The 20,186-nt window shown below is 27.6% G+C and overlaps 1 protein-coding gene across 3 annotated transcripts in view; it reads right to left on the bottom strand.

The window, feature by feature from the left end:
- LOC106690414 (probable phosphorylase b kinase regulatory subunit alpha) overlaps window positions 1-20,186 on the bottom strand; it is a 39,434-nt gene that overhangs the window by 14,682 nt on the left and 4,566 nt on the right. Inside the window, exons 3-17 of one of the 3 annotated variants that reach the window (XM_014436900.3) lie at window positions 19,914-20,130; window positions 19,728-19,810; window positions 18,894-18,963; window positions 18,694-18,815; window positions 16,875-17,063; window positions 16,625-16,777; window positions 15,803-15,955; window positions 14,120-14,333; window positions 13,907-14,016; window positions 7,833-7,977; window positions 3,358-3,430; window positions 3,186-3,277; window positions 2,940-3,104; window positions 1,594-1,732; window positions 88-260 (exon numbers count right to left, since the gene is read on the bottom strand). In XM_014436900.3, coding sequence (XP_014292386.1) covers window positions 88-260; window positions 1,594-1,732; window positions 2,940-3,104; window positions 3,186-3,277; window positions 3,358-3,430; window positions 7,833-7,977; window positions 13,907-14,016; window positions 14,120-14,333; window positions 15,803-15,955; window positions 16,625-16,777; window positions 16,875-17,063; window positions 18,694-18,815; window positions 18,894-18,963; window positions 19,728-19,810; window positions 19,914-20,130 — 2,098 coding nt within the window. Of the gene's footprint in view, window positions 1-87; window positions 261-1,593; window positions 1,733-2,939; window positions 3,105-3,185; window positions 3,278-3,357; window positions 3,431-7,832; window positions 7,978-8,173; window positions 8,322-13,906; window positions 14,017-14,119; window positions 14,334-15,802; window positions 15,956-16,624; window positions 16,778-16,874; window positions 17,064-18,693; window positions 18,816-18,893; window positions 18,964-19,727; window positions 19,811-19,913; window positions 20,131-20,186 lie in introns of all 3 variants that reach the window. The other 2 variants (XM_014436207.3, XM_014437570.3) reach the window with 2 other exon arrangements.

The following is a 20,186-nucleotide window of genomic DNA, read 5'->3' as shown; positions in this document are numbered from 1 at the left end:
TACCACTAACTATAGTAAATCAGGTCTAAATGTAAAATATCTGGACTTTTCTATTCTACACATACTCACACAAACATGTTGCATTACCTGTTTTGAAATCCATTCCTTGAGTATCGATTAGGTATTGTAAAATATCGCCTTGTTCTTCTAAATTTTCCGATTCTCTCAACATTGTGAACAGTTCTTCGACTTCGGTCGAAGCGTACTGTGCCTCTGAGGAATGTCTAAGCAAAAAGAATTTATTGTTCGGATTGCCAATTCTGAAAAATCGTTATGAAGAACACAAATTATGAAAGGGGGAAATAATAAATTTTAAAAAAATTTAAATCTGGACTAATGAGGCCATTTTGTAAAGATAAAAATTGAAATTCACAATACAAATACTAAGAGGATTGCAGTTTTAAAGGCATAGTTAAATCGCAGAGACTAAATAAAACACCACAGTCAGATCCTTTTTATGAATTAATAATTATATATTGTAATATGCTCTTTTATGAGTAAATCATTATCTTTTATATATAACTGATTTTTAGTATAATATCCTCTTATGAGTAAATAGTTATTTTTTATATATAAATGATTGCTAGTAGGTTTTATGTGATTTATCATTTCAACATGTTTATTTATAGTATTAAACCTAAAAGCTAGCTAACCTTTTTGTATCGTCTATAATAAATATGTTGTTCAAAACAAAGCAAAGATGGCGAGTCCTTTCAAAAGTCCGTTGAAACACAGCCATGTTAAGCAGATTGAATTTATTTAAAAACTTTATTATAACTTCCCATAATACTTGAAATTACAATACATTTAAGAAAAAATAGAAGTTAAGAATAAGTATTAAAGAAAATTATTCATAAATGAAATCATAAGAAAAAACTCAAAACCATAGTGCTACAACCGATGTTGAGTACTAACAACGAGAGAAGGGGAAGGAAGAAAACTTGGTTTTTGAACATTCGTTGCTTAGGCACGGGCGGGGAATGATGTTTCCTGGATGAGGAGGTCCTCATCATCTCTTGTCCAGTTCAAGGTGGACATCTTGAAAAAGGAAACATCGGAGAGTCGCCCAGGAAGAAAAAAGAGACTCCTTGTTTGGATCGCCAAACAACACACTTCGGTGGATTGTGGGTAAAAAACTTTTACAGGACCAAGGTTTTGTTTTGTTAAGTGTTTGTTTGCTGAAAGATTGTTTACAGAAAGTGTTGGTTTTTTGAATAAGAAGACAAAGAAAATCATCAAAAGAAAATTCTATGAAATTGGTTAGTTTTGTTCTACCTAAATTTAAATACATTGTAAAAATAGATATAATTTTAATTAAGTGTTCTGATTGCCTTGAAACCCGCCCTGAGATTAAAAGTCTATTATATTATAAAATTCTTCTATCTGTTAAATATTAAAGCTTTTCATTTGAACCCAAGCTATCTTTTAGATATGAGAATTAAGTTAAAAATATCAAATTCCATTTATTTTATTTTAATAATTTTTTGAATATAACAACATATATAATTATATATAATGAAAATATAAAACTAAATTTTATTCTTTTTATCAATTGGTTGCTCAGAAATTTAGAGATTAGAAAATTAAATATACCTGTTTCTTTTAGACTGTTTCCAGGTAGTTTCAGTAGGGCTAGGAGATCGTGGGCTCTGAGGAACTTTAGGAAGTTCGGGCAGTGTTGATCCACTTCCGGACAGTCTTCTTTCATCACTAGCAATAATTACGTCACCACCTAACACATTCAATTTAAATTATAGTTTTGATTTTGTATCAATACATAAAAAATTTAACTTTCCCTAACCTCTATAATTTTTGGAATTTGTATTTAATTTTTGCTAGGTGATAACCATGGTATGTAACGTATCTTTAGAGAATAATATTAATTTTATAATCTTCTCAAGGTTCACATCTAACTCTGGAATATCCAATGGAATGGAGTAATTTTCTTTACAGATTCTTAAAGTAAATCATATTGTAAGACAAATTCATACAAAATTTTGCATCAGTCTTCTGAAGGCATAAATTACCAAAAGTCAAAACTATTGTTATGGTTTTAAAGAGTAAATGGTGATAAAAATTTAAAAACATAAAAAAAATTGTTCCAGAGTCGAATTTCCTATAATGACCCATTATTATTTGGGTTTCCTTGACCAAGAGACTATAAAATGCTTGCTACGATGATGAAGCTTCAATTCTGATAACGGTTTTCTTTGGGAAATTGAATTCTGAAACAATTTGGTTCTTCAGGGTTTTCTGATTTTCCAAACCATTAGCAAGCAAATGGTCAAAAATAGTAAAAAATTGTGAATGATTATTCAAAATTTATGACTTCAGGAAAGATCCATTCATAAAAGTTCTGGATATGATTCCTCTTAAAATCTAATCTACTATCATAATCAGGATCTTTAAAAAAAAAAATTAACTTATTCCATTGGAAATTTCAGAGTTTTGTACACTGAAGAAGGTTAGAAAATCAAAAATAAAAGTATTTAAAAATATATAATATAAGATAAAAAAAGTCCTCTACTATTTAAGATAAATATATAATATGAGTCTAATAATTATATAAATTACATAATATAAATATATAATTATAAATATATCATCTCATATTGTATAAGATGAGAAGATTATGAAGTTTATCAAAACATAGACTACACATCACTGATATATTCCAGCATGAATTATATTAAGATTGTCAAGGTTTAGAAGAGTGTTGCGAATATCTATAATGGTACATACTACTAAATAATATGATATCTAGTTTAATAATTAATAATTAACCAACTAATTTGTTTAGTCACAAGGGAAATGATAACCATCCATAGTTGTTTGCCTTCAAATTCAAAAAACTACAAATTACAGATAAATTTATAAATATTTCTTGATAATAATTTGCTGATAAAAATTCTGTTTAAAAAAAAAATCATTGAAATTACTGTCTCCGATAATAGCTCGAGTTTTCTTTATAGCTCCTTTAACTGAAAGCCTTCTCGTAATGGAATGTCTTCTTTCGCCTTTCCTTGTAGACAACAAATTTGAAGGAAAATTCAAACACTTCATGATGTTCATTTCCAAATACCTTTGTACTTCTGGATTTAATTCTAATTAAGACAAAAGAAGAAAAATTAATTAATAAATATTTTACAATTATGATTATGTAAACTTCTAAGTATATAACTTACTGTCTGGCATTCCGATTTCTTGACAACCCAAAAAGCTCAAATTGGTAATACAAGAAGTATTTAAGAAATCTTTGAGATATCCTAATGTTACCCTAAAAATAAAGCATTTAAGTATTGTATAAACAGTATATGCAATTATTTAAAATAAAATCAGGATATATGAATATTGAACCTTGTTCCGTTAATATAGCCACTCTTTAGTTTTTTCAATGTTGTGATCATTGCTACTGGAATTTTACCATCATCTAAAGGAAAAATAATTAGTAATAATTAATGTAAATCGTATTTGTAAAAGTATAGGAAGAGACATTAAGAAAGTAATAGATAATTAAAATTTGTATTTATTATGAATAACTTTATTATTGTTGCATCTTTTTCTAGCCAGATCTTAAATTACTAATTATCAATCAGAATAATTAAAGAAAAATATTGTTAGGATCTCATTAAACCTATGTGGTAAACAATAAAACTATATAACAATAAATTTTATTTTATTCTTTTTTCAAACAATTACATTTTAAGCATGTAAATTTTAATGATGTTTCTTTTGTATTATAAATGCAATTATACAGAGCTATTAACTAACATTTTTTTTCTTCTTGAGGATTTTTATCTGCAATTTATTATTGTATTATTTCACACGAAATGTCCGTTTTTATTATTTAAGAAATTCAAAGAGGTATTAATGGACTTTCATAGTTTGCTACATTTATTGAATATTTTTGACGGCTGAGCCTTTTTTTGAAAGAATAGCAAGTGTGATGAAAAGTGGATTGTATATGACAACAGACATCAGTGAGGTCAGTGGTTAAATATCGATCAAAGACTGGGACATATACCAAAGCCAAATTTGCATCTGAAAAAATTATTGAAATATAAGAAGATAGGGTTATATACATATATATAAAAAAGTTATTGGTTTCTGTGTGGTGTTCAATAGCAGGAATAATTCATTTCTCCTTTTTAACTAGAGATGAAACCATGACATCCATATCATATTGTAGTGATATTGACATCATGCATCAAAAACACAACCTGCATTGGTTAATCTTAAGGGACCTATACTCTTACACGACAATGCCAGACCACATGCACGTGTCATGACAGACAGTGAAGAAACTAAATGAGCTTCGTCACCAAATTCACCCTATACTCACCTTATTCACCGCACTTATCAGAAATTTGGACAACTTCCTAAAAGATAAAATTTTTGAAAATGATTCTCATGTCAAAAACGAATTTTCTGACTTTATTTCTTCATACAACCCTGAATTTTTCAGTTCTGTGATTGAAAAGTTGATAACAAGTTGGAAAAATGTATAGAAAATGAGGGTAAGTATTTTGAATAAAAATATTTCGATTACATTAAGTTGTTTAACTAAATAATCTTTCCGATGAAAACTGACATTTCATATGAAACAACCTAATACTTTCAAACAATTTCATTGTGTATATACATATATTGTAGTCACCTTTCAGCCTTTTTCTTTAACTTTAGCCATTTGCAAGGCTGTGAAGTCTGGGGAGCGGCATCCTTCACGAAAAGGAAAAAAACTACAATCTTTTCAAAATAAAGTCCTAAGAATTGCAGTTAATGCTCCTTGGTTCATAAGAAATAGCCAATTGCATCGCGAATTATATATGGAGTCAATAGAGGATTATATCAAAAAACGGTTCATGAAGTTTCACTCCCATTTGCCGACAGTTAAAGGAGCAGTGACCTACAACCTGGGAAACCCAACTTCAACCCGAAGACTGAAGCCCAGACTGCTGCAGGACGTTCTGTTATAAATTTTAATAAATATAAAATTAATTCATAGTCACTACTTCTATTTTACTTTTTATTATTACTCATTTTATTTATTCATTATTATTATTATTTTTTTTTTTCTATTTTCTTCTCTCATCCCTTTTTCAAATTAACTTGTTTCTTTTTACTATTAGAGGGCAATTGTTTGTTTTATTTAAGTGTACCAATATCATTATTTTTTGTTATTAATTTTACTTCTTATCTATTTTTTTATTTTTTATTTTCTTCTTTTAATAATAACATTGTATATTTTATGTTAGGGGTGTCTTTTGTACGAGACTATACCCCCCCCCCCATAATCAACTGTTAAAAAAAATATATATAATATAACGGTTATATCAACCATGTAAGGCCCACCAGGCCAATCTGGTATAAAATAAAAAATATATAATAAAGCCATTTGCAAACTTCCTTTCCTTACTTCCTCACCCCTAATCTTACTTCCTCACCCCTAATCTTATTAAAATGTTTTTGTATTATAAAAACAACTCTAGGAGACTATTAATTGACATTTTTTCTTCTTGAGGCTTTTCATCTCCAATATATTAACTAACATTACACTTAAAATTCATATATTACTTTTAAAAAGATTATATAAACTAATAAGTTTTTTTAAAAATAAAAATGTCATTCTTTATAGTTTTATTTTTTAAAATATGGTTTAAATGTGGTTATAAGAATACTTTTTCTCAATCATTCTGATCGATAATCAGTATTTTAACTAAAACTGATCCAATTGATAATTACATATTTATTAAAGTAATAACCACTATATTATTGAACCACAATTGATAATCGTTGAAATAATTTTAATTTTGAAATATTTACAATTCACAACACACAGAAAATATTTCAGCTCTCTCTCCAAATAAATATAGACATGGTTATAAAATTTAAAGACCCCACAACATAAATAAAGACAAATAAGTAGCTTTTAGATATATTGTAATGATTAATGATTAAATGATTAATCAATGATTACTTACCTTAATCTTAAACAATTTGAGAGCATTAAGTAAAAAAAAAAAAATCATTACAAGATATACAAAAGTATTAATATATGACAAAACTTATTACACATATTTGTTAGCATGAATGTTATAATGAACTAAAAATATTAGTACGACATATACATAGACAGTTATTGGGTCATTATCTGAAAATATATAAATCATATATCTGATCCATTTTCAACTTTTAATGTGAGCCGCAGCCATTGGGGGGAAAAAAAAAATAAGAACTATAATAATTAATACAAATAAAATATTTCACTCCTTTTATTCTTCTATGAAGGCTATATTTTAGCTCCAAAATAGATTTATAAGCAGTAAATAAAAAAATAAAGAAAATATCGTTTTTTTACTCCCTCACTGTGTCCAACCCCCTAGCTAAGGAACTTTAAAAATTCTTATGTGCTTTACAATTGATTGAATTCATAAACGGATTTAGTCAGTTATAACATAAGGATTCTATATTTATTAAATAAATCAAAACTTGTATCCTTTTTTGTTCAACACTTTTTATTTCAACAGTCCAACGTTTCGGCCATTTTAGCCATCCTCAAGGACATCTTAAATTATAAATTCTTCCTCACATTAAATTTAGAATTTCTTTTGCAGGCTATTCTGTCCAGGTCATTCATTAATTATAAGTTAAAAACCTATTTTTTATTTTACTACCATATACACAAACCATAATGGTTTGTGCATATGGTAGTGATTGGGTGGATAATTTTAAAATAAGAAGAATTAGATATTTATGATTTTAAATAAAAAAAATAGGTTTTTAACTTATAATTAATGAATGACCTGGGCAGAATAGCCTGCAAAAGAAATTCTAAATTTAATGTGAGGAAGAATTTATAATTGAAGATGTCCTTGAGGATGGCTAAAATGGCCGAAACGTTGGACTGTTGAAATAAAAAGTTTTGAGACAAAAAAGGATACAAGTTTTGATTTATTTAATAAATAATTACCTTGTCTCAAGAAACTGAAATAATATAATTAAGGATTCTATTAAAAAATATGCCTCATTATTTCTTGTAATCAATAAAAAGAAAAAGAAAAAAACCATAGGTCCAGCAATTTTTCCTTCATTTCTCATAGAAAATATTTAAAGGCATAGCTTGAAGGAGAACATGCCTAGATGGCTGGAATGGGAAGGGATGGTAATGGATAACTTCTTTGTTGGAATTGTTCTAGACCTCCAACCGGACATTTAGTCACTGGCTTCGGTTCTGCTGAAACAGTCTTTGAGGGAAAACTGTGCTTTGGTCCATTACCGTTTTAACCCCTCACATAACAAAAAAAAACAGGAGAGTTTTAAAGTAATTCATTCACTAAACTCTTATTTCTCAATGAGAAATGCTAAAGGTTTTTGCTTCCATATTCTTTTTCATGTTTAAAAGAAATAAAAATTATTAAAAAAATAAATAAATAAAAATCTTGTAAATTTCACTCCCACATTTTCCCCAAAATGTTGAATAATGACAGAGTGATAAACTATTCTTACATTAATATTAAACTGTTTCAATTTTTTAAGATTATCTTTTCTTAAAAAAAAAAAAAAAGAATATTTTTCTTCATCTCCCAAAAAGCATGTTTTCACTTTCACAAAAAATTCACCGTTCACACTGTCACTTTAACATTTTTTTTTAAATCTCAATTAAAGAGATTCCTGCGCGTCATACTAGTGTAGTTACTATGTTACTAAATAGGTATAAATTTTTGCAAATCTGAATTATAATTTATTATTATTGGGATTTTTAGAAATTTGCGCATCTTCAGATAATGACCCTAGTTATTTGATTAATTACAATATTAAATACATAAACTAACCTAAAAAAGCTTGGGATATGACAATGACATAGGTAGGACGCCCTATAATAGACCATTCCATGGCAAGAAAATTGATGTCCATCTTGATATCGCTAGCAAGCAAGTCCGTATCCGTGCGCATGTAGTATTCCTCCGGGTCGAGGGTCTGAACATTAGGTTAGTCACAAGCGAAGCAATGTTTCAATTAATAATAATAAAGAGAAAATAACTACACTTACAAGGTTATGTTAGACAAAGAAGAAGACTAAGTAGACAACAAAGATACATGCTATAGTTTTCTAAATGACTACGGGATGCAACAAGACAAGTTATTATCAAAGAAGGATAGATGACTGATATACCTAAATAAATAGTCTTGAACGTTAAAATAACAGTCGGCCGGCCAAGGATGTTTTTCCAACTTGACTTTAAGAAGTTGATTTCAGATTTGCAAATATCGATCATCAGCTCATTATCAGATGCGATATAATAACGGGACTGATCAGTCAACTAGTTAACAAAATGTTATAACATTATTTTCATTATTGTTAATTAAAAATGAAACTATCATAAAGATGACTTGAGGCATGGAGATCCAAAAGGGAATAAATCCTCTTTAAGAGGGTACAGGCTTACTTCCTCAAAACAAACTAAATCCGATCAAATTTTACACTCAAAGATAGGGTTGAGACTTGAAAAAGATAAATCTCTACAATAAAGGTGGCATAATATTTATTAAATAAATCAATTTTATATCCAAATCCGTCTCAACACTTTATTTATTCATTAGTCCAACGTTTCGGCCTTTCTAGCCATCTTCAGGGACATCTTCAATACAAAAATCCCTCTCACATTAATTTATATTTTCTATTTGCAGGCTATTCTGCCCAGGTCATTTTCTTTATTTAAAGTTCAAACCTCTTTATTTAAATTTTAAAACTATTAACATTTATTTTTTCTATAAGATATCAACAGTATAAAACACCACACCGTATAACAGTTATATGGTGTGGTGTTTTATACTGTTGATATCTTATAGAAAAAATAAATGTTAATAGTTTTAAAATTTAAATAAAGAGGTTTGAACTTTAAATAAAGAAAATGACCTGGGCAGAGTAGCCTGCAAATAGAAAATATAAATTAATGTGAGAAGGATTTTTGTATTGAAGATGTCCCTGAAGATGGCTAGAAAGGCCGAAACGTTGGACTAATGAATAAATAAAGTGTTGAGACGGATTTGGATATAAAATTGATTTATTTAATAAATATTGCCTTGTCTCAAAAAATTTTTGAAATAATATAATTAAAGGTGGCATAATATTTCACCAAAGATATAATTTTTCTTTTAGACAACAATATTTTGGCTATAAAGAAACTATCATCAGGAAAACTAAAAAAAAATGGATGGTTAATTAAATAATATTGTCCAAGTCATCAATTTGTGTGGCTTTGAAGGCAAATTATTAATGGTTTAAAGAAACATATATACTTAGTGAAATATTGTCCTACTGTCTTACGTAAATGTATTATCTTATAATACATAATATATTATTACTATTATTATACATAAGTATAATCTTATGTATACTGTATTAAAATTATCTTTACCATAAAAATTTATAGATGAACGGTCAGATTTGCTCTTTATTTATTTATAATTATTATATACATTTATTTTTTCTTGAATTTTATTTATTCTGATCTTATTTCCTTAGTTTTCAGTCTTTTAGTAGTGTGTAGAATATTTGTTTTTTATTTCTCTTATATCTACTTTTCTATCTTTACGTTTTATTACGTCTCCTGTTCATTTTAAATCTAATACTCAATGTTATTTTTTTATATATATACTTCTTGTAGTTGAACATCTTATTTTTATTTTTTTTTTCATTAATAAATATTTGTTTACTTATGCTTGCATTATTTTTTAACCCTACTTAAGTTTAATTTAAAGTAAAAATATGTGATTCTTATCTTACATAAGTAAAAATATGTGATTCTTATCTTACATTTTCAACATACTTTTAGTTGTTTTCAATCTTTTTTAAGCCCTCGTGAAAACTTGAAAAGTGGGGCAAAATGTCAGCAAATTAATTGTTGATAACTATTTTTTGACCCTTTTTGACCAAATCCCCGACCATCTCCTTCATATTCAGTTACGATCAATCATTTTTATATATCAGAATAAAAATAAATCCAACAGTCACTTGGAGCACAAAATGGATTTTCGGAGGAGTACTAAAGTTTTGGAAAAATTATTGATACTTTTAGATGATTGCTATAAACAAAATACATTTTAAAAAAATTTTTTTTTTTTTTGTATTCTTCATATAATTGTTTGATATTAATGTTTAAAAACTAAAAGAACAAAAAAATGTAATTATCATGAGTTGTTTATTTTAATTTCCCTAGCGAAATGGGATAATTCCAGTTAATTTATTTTTTTTATTTGATATTTGTAATAGCATAAGATTTAACATATCTAATACTAATATAGTTTAAAAACTAATGATTCAATAATAATTGTTTGAATAGAAATCAATTATTTAAATTATGTATATTTTTGGGTTTTTTTGAAAAATTTTCCAATTTGGATTCATTCCCTTTTGCATCTCCATATCTCTCATAGTGAGTTTATTTCTATTTTAACGTTACAAAATATCTAGAGCAGGAATGAGACTAAGGGAACTAAACAAAAGTTTAAAGATATGACAAGTAAGTTTTAAAATGACCCTCCTCTTCTAAATCCTTTAGTCTAACTTAATAAAATTTTAAAATATCAGTTGAGTTCACTCACACGACTTTACTTATCGTTTTTGCTACAAAGCCCAAAATACCTCACTATAGAAAAATTATTAAGAAAGAAACTTCATTTCATTTTAGAAACTAATAGAAAGTATAATTTAAAAAAAAACTCCAAACCAAAGAAAATGAGAGAAAAATTTGATGCAGAAAGTTCATAACTATAACCTAGGCTATCAAAAATAATAAAATTGATAGTTTACAAAAAAAATATGAACATCCGATCAGAAGTAGATTAATAATAATAAAACTAAAATTTAGAAACAAAAAATTTACATAACACAGGCAATAAATTCATATACAGTTGTGTTTTTCATGTATAGGACATGCAAAAGAAAACCATAATTTTGTATTTAGTAAACCCTTGTTACTATAAACTCAATTCCTAGTAATTGTTTTAATATTAAACAACCAATTAATATTGATTATATAAAACAATATGAATCAATCGTAACCTTATAAGGACCTCTTACACAGTCAGTCAGAATAACTTTTGTAATTTAAAAGCCAGACTGATTCAATCGGGAGGCCTCCTACACTATTAATCTAACTGACATATAAACATTTTACGCAATGTCTCTTTTGATTCATAATAAAACATAATTTTCACTAATTAGTGAATTTTTCCTCCTTTGACCACCCACCATTTTTTTTTTTTTTTTTTACAATAATGATACGTTTCTTTCTTTTTTTAAAATTTAGTTTTATTTATATAAATTATTAATGATAATTATTATATAAATTATAAATAGTTGACTGTATAATTTAAAATATGAAGATGGTCAGGGTTGTGAGAAAAAAGAACAAAATAGTTTTCAACTATTTATTATCCGACGTTTCACCTCACTTTGTAGGGCTTCATCAGGGCTGTTCAAGATAATATTATGATGATTGAAAAATATGTTTAGCAATCGTCTTGAACAGATCTGATGAAGACCTAAAAAGTGGGGTGAAATGTTGGGCAATAAATAGTTGAAAACTATTATTTATTTTTTTTTTTAACCGCAATCCTATCTTCTTCATATTTTAGTTTCATTTATCTTTGATTAAATTAATTTTCAACATTTATTAATTTGTAAGTTACTTTTAAAACTATTATATCAAATTCTTTTAATTTTTATTGTATTTTATCTATATTTATATGTTCCCCTTCCACCTTATTATATGTATTTATGTTTATTATCATTTGGTGTCAGCCTAAATTTAATATTTTCTTAAATTTCCTTATTCTATCTTGCTTTAACCTTATTGCTTTCAAATGTAACAGTTTTGTTAACCGTCAAATTCCCTACTCCCTATCCAGTTGATACCTCGCATCTGCCTTAAGTTCATTCTCTAGATTTCCTTTATTAAAAAAGCTGGATATCCTATTTTGTTCATTATTTACCTTTTTTCTCAACCTTTATCTTATTCTTACTTCTGTATTTTAGTGTGTACAGTATTTTAATATTTACTGTTGTTTCAGTTATTCTTACTTCTGTATTTTAGTGTGTACAGTATTTTAATATTTACTGTTGTTTCAGTTTTCATTAATTGTCTAATAACTTTTTGTAATTATTGTTTATTTATACTTTTCACTGTATATCTTATTTTTATTTTCTTTAATTTACGTTTTTCATATTTACACAAGTTTTTAAATCCTCTACAGGTGACCAACCTATTCTAACCATGGTGGGGAGTCAAGTTTTTCATTTTGTTGGACCATCACTCAATGAAAAAGTTAACGCCACAGACCGGATTCGAACCGGCGCCGCCTGCAGATCTAAGATTGATAGACTAACGCCTAACCTAACGGATGGTCCATATATTATTTATCTCATTGATTAAATATAAAAATCTTTCTATAAAATGTAATACTTATGTTTTTTTTATTTAAGTTTTTTTTAAATGTTATTATTTATATAATTAACCTATTTATTTTGGTTTAATTTAGATATTATGAAATTAGTTCTTTGAGTTTATTAAAACAAAGGTTTTCTGTACTGAAACGGTAGTAAATAACATTTACAGTCAATTATTACTTTTTTAAAATTCACAGATAGAACTCAGCTTTGAGTTATACAAAAATGCTCAAGAACAAAAAATAACTGGACACTCATAGTTACTATTACTATTACTCATATTAGTTACTAGGAAAATAAAGCTCATAATCTCTCTGCATATAGTCCTTGTTAAACTTTTGAAGAAAGCAGCCATTATTGGTCAAGTAATCAAAAGAAATACATTAAAATCAGAGATAAACAGATGGTTTTCGGGAGGATAACACAAAACTTTCTGCTTTATTGTCTCGAGACAATAAGTAGTTTTTTTTTGGTATATCTTTATTGAAATTTACAACTGTACATTTATATACAAACATCCAGTAAATTTTATTTTTGTTTATAATGGGGTGATACAGGCGTGCAGAGAAACTACCCATTGGTAGCACTCAAATGACCTTTTTACATTAGCAGATCTCGAGGATATCTTCTATTCAGGTACCTCGGATGATTTTCAGGAATGGGAGAGGAAGCAAAGTTAAAAAATAGTTGGTTTGGGAGTTTATAATGGAAGGAATGATATCTGGTTCGGGCTAGATTGGTTACATACTATTATTAAGGTCTTTGTGTATGAGTTTATTTGAGACAAAGTAAGGAGGATTTTACTGATTTTACAGAGGATTTTGGATTCTAAGGATTAGGTACGAGAGGAATTTGATGGTTTAATAGAACCCCAAAGCTCAACTCTGTAAGTTCAGATAGGTCTTATAATAGTCATATATATGAGTCTCTTGTAATTGGTAAGAAGTTCAAACCATCTGTCGAGTAAGTATAGTAATAGTCGGAATCGACAAGCAGTTTTCTGTATTTTCAGTCTTGTATGAGGATTCCATGTCAGTAATTTCTCTAGATAAGAATCAAAATTAGAATTCGTAAAATCTCCATAAAATTACCTTTTTATTCACACCCTATCTGTCCATTCATAGCTCCTAACAGATGGAAATGGGAAATATAGAACTGATTTATAAACAAAGTGAATATTAGTTAACGATGTTCATGATGAATTTTGAACTAACCAGTTTTGAATTATGCTAAAAATAAATAAAACTATATGAGTTTCCAGTTTCTTTTTGTTGTTGAGAGTACATTAGCTGCACTAGAAATGGATTTGACAGAAATATTGATAAAATATTCATTAATAAATTAAAAGATCTATTCTAAATTTTCTAAATTACATATTTAAATAATGTTAGTAGCCAACTAATCACTATACTATAATTACTATCATAAACATAAAAAAATTATAAAAAATGATACCTGAGGTGTAAATGAGAATATCTTATCCTGTAGAGAATAAAGTTTACTCGTGCTAAGAATACCTACATCACGACTTTTTCTGCCACTAAGTCCTAATTTTTCATTTCTTCCTAAAATTTATGATGTATTAAAATGTCAAGTAAATTGGTTTATTTTTATATCTCACACACACTGAATTAATCAGTATTATGTTATAAACTAAATTCTTCATACCAAGGTAAGTATAAAGATGGCTAAGAACACGAGCAGGCTGGACTTCGATCGGCGATACCTCATCGACTGTTTGCACTTCAATGTCATGTTTCTTCAATTTCTCTCTAATATCTTTATTCTCAGCTAATATGACAACTTGTACCACAACATCAGGCTTCTTTTCAGAACACAGCCTCCTGTTCAAAGGATCTAACTCTGCCGCTGCTAGGAAGCCCTTAATAGGAAAAGCATAAAAATAATTTATATATTACATCTAGAATGATTTCAGTCAAGCCTAAAATCAACTTAAGTAGTATATAAGTAATAATTTACTTCAAAAAGAAAAAAAAAGTTGCACTACAACTCATAAAGGATTTTGGGTCCAGTACTTTGTAAGGAAGTATTTTTTCTAGGTCAAGGGTTGTACTAGGAGGTGATTTTGATTAATATCACACTCAACTACCAGGTTTTTCCCCTAAATAAAAGGTGAACACTTTATGGAGGCTGGATGGATACCAGGTCTCGTGATCCCAGGGACAACAGCTGATATAGTAGATTAAATAATTATCTGCCAGTCGTTTTTATATAAAATATTAATGTAAAATATTTAATCATTTCAAATGAGCTAATTTGATAACTTTACTTTAAATAATAGATATCATGACCTAAATCGTAAAACTTTCTAACTAAGTTTTACGAAAAGTGGAATTTTGAGAGTTTCTTGAAGTTTAAGGCATTTACTATCTGCTGTTAGTTTAAAGAATCAAAATGGTACTCTAAAAACTCTCTTAGGAATGATTGTGTTTAAGAAATTATTTTACTTTATTTTTTTTTTTTTTTGCATTTATTTGTTTTAGTTTATTTCTTATATAGGAAGATGGTCAGGGTTGCGGTCAAAAGTGAAACAAAAATAGTTTACAACTATTTATTTTCCAACGTTTCGCCCCACTTTGCAGGGCCTTATCAGGGCTAAAAAGATACAAAATGAAACTATGTTAAGATAAAATGATAGAAATAAAAATAAAAAGATACAATGAAATGCCTTTGTTATTTGTTTGTTAATTGTTAGTTTGCCTTTGTTAATTTGCAAATGCCTTTGTTACTTGTTTTTTATTCTTTTCATTGTATCTTTTTATTTTTATTTCTATCATTTTATCTTAACATAGTTTCATTTTGTATCTTTTTAGCCCTGATGAAGCCCTGCAAAGTGGGGCGAAACGTTGGAAAATAAAATAGTTGTAAACTATTTTTGTTTCACTTTTGACCGCAACCCTGACCATCTTCCTATATATCAATTTTTACGGTCAACTATACATACATATATTTTATTTCTTATTTTGTCATTCAATTTATATATACAAATAAATAAAAAAATTATATATTTGTAAATATGGTGTGAATGGGCTCTCTATCATCCATATTACCATCACCTAAAAATATGACAGAATGTAATATTACAAAATAAAAAATAAATAAAATTAAAAACTAACTGATCAAGGCAATTTTTTGTTTCTTAAAACTATCAACTAATAATAACTACATTAAACTTCAAGATTCACATAAAATTTTACTTTAGATAAATAACTGTAGTTAAGAGGTTTTGAGATCAAGATCATGACATGGTGACTGAGAAAATAACCGAATAGACTTCAAAACAAATTTAAATATCATCTTTAAGTGTGAAGATTTTAAATATAAACTTACATCTTGCAATAACTTTCCAAGTATATACAACGACTGTGCCCAAAGAAATGGACACTTTCCTACAGGTACTCTATCATTTGGATCTGCAGATTCAGAGCGAACAGCATACATTTCAGGAACAAGTTTCATCCCCTCCTCTGTTTTTATAAGCACCTATAAAAGAATAATTTGAAATAATTTTTTTTTTCTTTTGTTGGCCCAAGACTCCCATCGGAGCCCTATACTACAATTTAAAATAATTAATATGTACAAGAACACAGATAGGACAGAAATTTAAAGATGCATCTCACTTATAAATTTATTAATGAGGAAGGCAAATTAAAATAATCTTTACAATTAAATGCTTTTTTAATTAATTAAAAGATTAGATATGGTTTTTTGCTTATTTTCAGGCTTACTTACTTAAGAATTAATTAACAATAATGATTGAATTGTATACACATATTTTAACTTCTATATAACATAAAAAACTATTATATCGCTATACTATTCAATATCTAATGTAGAAGCCAGGAATGTGGGAAACTTTCCAATGAATAGAGTGGAATCAAATTACTGGCGCCTAAGCAGGAAACAAAATAAGGGCTTTGCATCAGGTAATGAAGAATTCTATAATTTTTAGTAACCAATGAATGGACAAACCAAAAATACTTAAATTTGACAAATAACTGATCTGGGTATAATAATAATCAATCTAAACACACAATACTACTTGTCAAGATACCATTTCAAAAAGATGAAAGAAAACAATTTTATCAATGGATTTCTTGTTCAATTTAATATTAATTCATCTGATAAGATTTAATAATAATAACATTTTACCTTTTCTAATGCATCATTATATTTCTTGGTTTCTTCAGGATTCTTTTGAAAAATGCTATCAATTAGCAAATAACAAAAGAATAATGGCCATTCGCACTCTATTTTTTCAAATACTCTCAATTCCCAAGGTTCATAATGAAGTCTAGTAGGGTCCTAAAAATTGCCAAAATATAAATCATCTAAACTCAATAGTTTTAACATAAGTGTAAATAAACGATTATAAATCTCGACAAGTAAGAAATACACCCACCTCTTTTGGTGTTTTATAGCCATCTCTTAGAAATCGCTTAAAGCCATATTTCCCTGATAATTTATTTATTATGGCTTCTCTTGTAGTGTTTATGAGAATTGGATCGTCAACAGCAAATGCTGGAAAACTGATTATAGACAAAAGTCCACTATCAAGCTCCTTGGATGTTGATTCTCTCGGCAGCATTGACTGTATAAAAGATTGAAATATAAGTTTACAATCATAATGGCAGTAAATACATTTCATAAATATATTTAACTTGATGCCAATATCACATAGAGCCAAAATATAATTAAAACTAAGCTTTGGAAATATTTAAAAAAAATTATAAATTTCAAAAATTATACAAGTTTTCAATTGTATTCATAATTAATAATAATTTCAATAGACATAATTGAAGGGGTTAGTAGAAGAGGGGGTTATATTTCCTAAAATAAATTGATTAATAGTTGTTCGGACGATAAGTTTGATATATGAAAATCTTTATTTCAGAAACCATAAGACATACAGGTGTCTGTCAGCACTCAAATTAAAGCTAGTTAAATTTACTATAAAATAGTTTATAACATTTAGGTTTATTAGTTATAACATGTAGGAGTAGTAGTTTTTATGATATTTGACAAAATAAATTCACAAAATGTTAATTTCTAGTTGTTCATATAAAATGTTTGATTTTTAAAAAATATTTCTCTAGAACCATAAGATGCACATATCTCCAGCAACACTCAAAATAAAGGAAATTTAACATACTATAAAGTATTTTATGACACTTATCTTCGTATGGGTAGTAGTTGTTACTATCGTAATGCATATAGCAAATGAATATAAATATAAAAATATGTTTGAACAACTATAAATCAGTTTTAGCAAATATCATGAAAACTACTATTCTAATGAAGATAAACTTAATAAACTACTGTATAGCTCATTAAACTAGCTTTAATATGAGAGCTAATAGGCATCTGTACGTCGAATGGTTTTTGAAATATAGATTTTTAAAAATAAATTCACTAACTATTGATCTTTCAGTACGTTCTGTACAACATTTTTATGAAATGTTGCTTTTTAAAATGTTAAATCTTGAGAACTATTCAACGTAAATAGCTCAATTAAGGCTAATATTTTAAAAGATTTACCCTACTTTAAATGATGTTCTCTTATACTTTCAATTGCTTTTGGTAATTTTAAAGATATAGAGCTCCAAATGAAAAGGTACTGTTTTTTAAGGTTTTGAAACAGCCACCATTTTTTATTCTCCTTACCTATACTTGGCAGACTCATCAATTTCGACTTGTAATTATACATAGTTTTCATTAAAGTAATAAAAAATTGGGGTGAAATAACTGCCTTTTTTTTCTCCTGTTGGGCTCTTGTACTATATCATGTTCTCAAAATTGAAAATATTCAGTCCCATTATATATTTTAGACATCTGTGTTTATCTGTAGTCAAATTTGTTTTTAGACATAATAAATCAAAACGTTAATAGTGCTCAATGATACTTTCTTATCAAAAAGTATAATAGTGTTAAATTGATTGTAATTAAAAGTTTTAACATTAATGGGAAGAGAGATAAAATAGGGTAATTTTGACTGAAATTGGAGACCTGGGCAGAATAGCCTGCAAAAAGTTTTTAAATTATTGATGGGAGAGTAAAATTTTATTTAAGTCCTTGAGAACGTCCAAATTGGTAGAAACGTTCGACTTTTAAAAAATAAAAGAATGTTTTGAGACTTAAATTGGATTCAATTTATTTCATTTAAACTAGTCTCAAGAAAGTGTTAAAGATTATATATAAAGTAAAAATTTCAAACTAATTACCAGTAATACAGCTTGACACTTTTGCGCTTCATCGGTCAGAACATGTATCACAGACGAAGGACCTCCTCTAGCGCCAAACAAATCTAGCTCATTCATCGATTCTAACGCTGCTTTGGCCATTCCTGTCATTAGATTATTATTAATAGGATATTTAATATAAATTATTAAATAACATAATTAATAGAGAATTAGATAAAAACCTATTGAACTAGCATTGAGTTCTGGAAGACCATGGTTTGCTTTGTCTCCTCTTTCCCATATACCATAATCCTAGTAAAAAAAAAATAATAAGTAGTATTTTACATAATACTAATGTAATAATTGATGCTATTAAACTAAGCAATCATGAAATAAAAAATGATTTTTTTTTTTTCTTAATTTAATATTACAGTATAACTCGATTATAGGAAACTCTATGGAGTAAATTTGATTCTAATATTCAAGTTTTCTAATCACCAAGTCCTCCTTCTCACATTTTTGCTCTTGATTGGAAAAGTAAATACATAAAAAATAATTAGAGGAATATGGTCCGATTGCAGTAAAAACAACTCAAACAGTAATTAAACTAGTTGTTATAAGCCAGTGGTTTGGCCCACTTTGCAAGGCTTCGTCAGGGCTAAAAAATACAAACAACTAAAATAATGTAACCAAGTAAGAGAATAAGACAATATGAAATAAAAGTAAACTAAGGTATGGCTAAAAATGACAGAAAATGTGTGAAGTTTATATAAAAATGAACAAAGTAAATTAAAGAACATAAAAATAAGATATACTATAAAAAGTATAAATAGACAACAATTACAATAAAAAAGTATTAGACTTATAATAAAAGTAGAAATAATAACAAATTAAAATATTCCTGTTTTTATACCAGTTTCTAAACCACTTACAGAATTCGTGTAAACCCAGTAATTTTTGTCCTTTATAACAAAGTTTTTTTTCTTAAATCAAGTAAATGCTAACCCTTACATCCCAGGTTTCATTATAAGCGAGTTATACTGTATAACTCGTTATACTGTTCTCATAATACTTACTGGAATACAATAAGCAGATTCGATGTAGAAAACTAAATTTTGAATAAAAGCAACTTCATCGAGACTAAATACAATCTGGAGCCCTAAATGGAACAGAATAAAAACAATTTATTAATAAAAATAACATAAAAAGAATTTTATAATTTATTAAAAATATACATTTAAAATTAAGCACTACTACTACACCTGATGCAGTCATCTGAGCAAGAATAAGCAGATATAAAGAAACAGCATCTATTTGTAAATGACCCCATTCTTCATCTCCAACAACACTTTCTCCAGTTGTCGAACTGAATTTTGCATGCAATGAATCCGTCGGGTTTTGAGTAATTTTAAATTTTTCAACCTTCTCCTTTTGTCGCATCATACACATCAAAAGACCTCTCATAAGTTTGACACAGCACTGTAGTAAAAGAAAATTTGTCCAGTTACAGATATGACTTGTAAAATAATACATTT

Source organism: Halyomorpha halys, unplaced genomic scaffold (assembly GCF_000696795.3).
Source record: "Halyomorpha halys isolate HHAL.00 unplaced genomic scaffold, Hhal_1.1 Scaffold1.1, whole genome shotgun sequence".
Lineage (NCBI taxonomy): Eukaryota > Metazoa > Arthropoda > Insecta > Hemiptera > Pentatomidae > Halyomorpha > Halyomorpha halys.
Note: the sequence above shows the minus strand (reverse complement) of the source record. Positions and strands in the feature narration are given on the sequence as shown.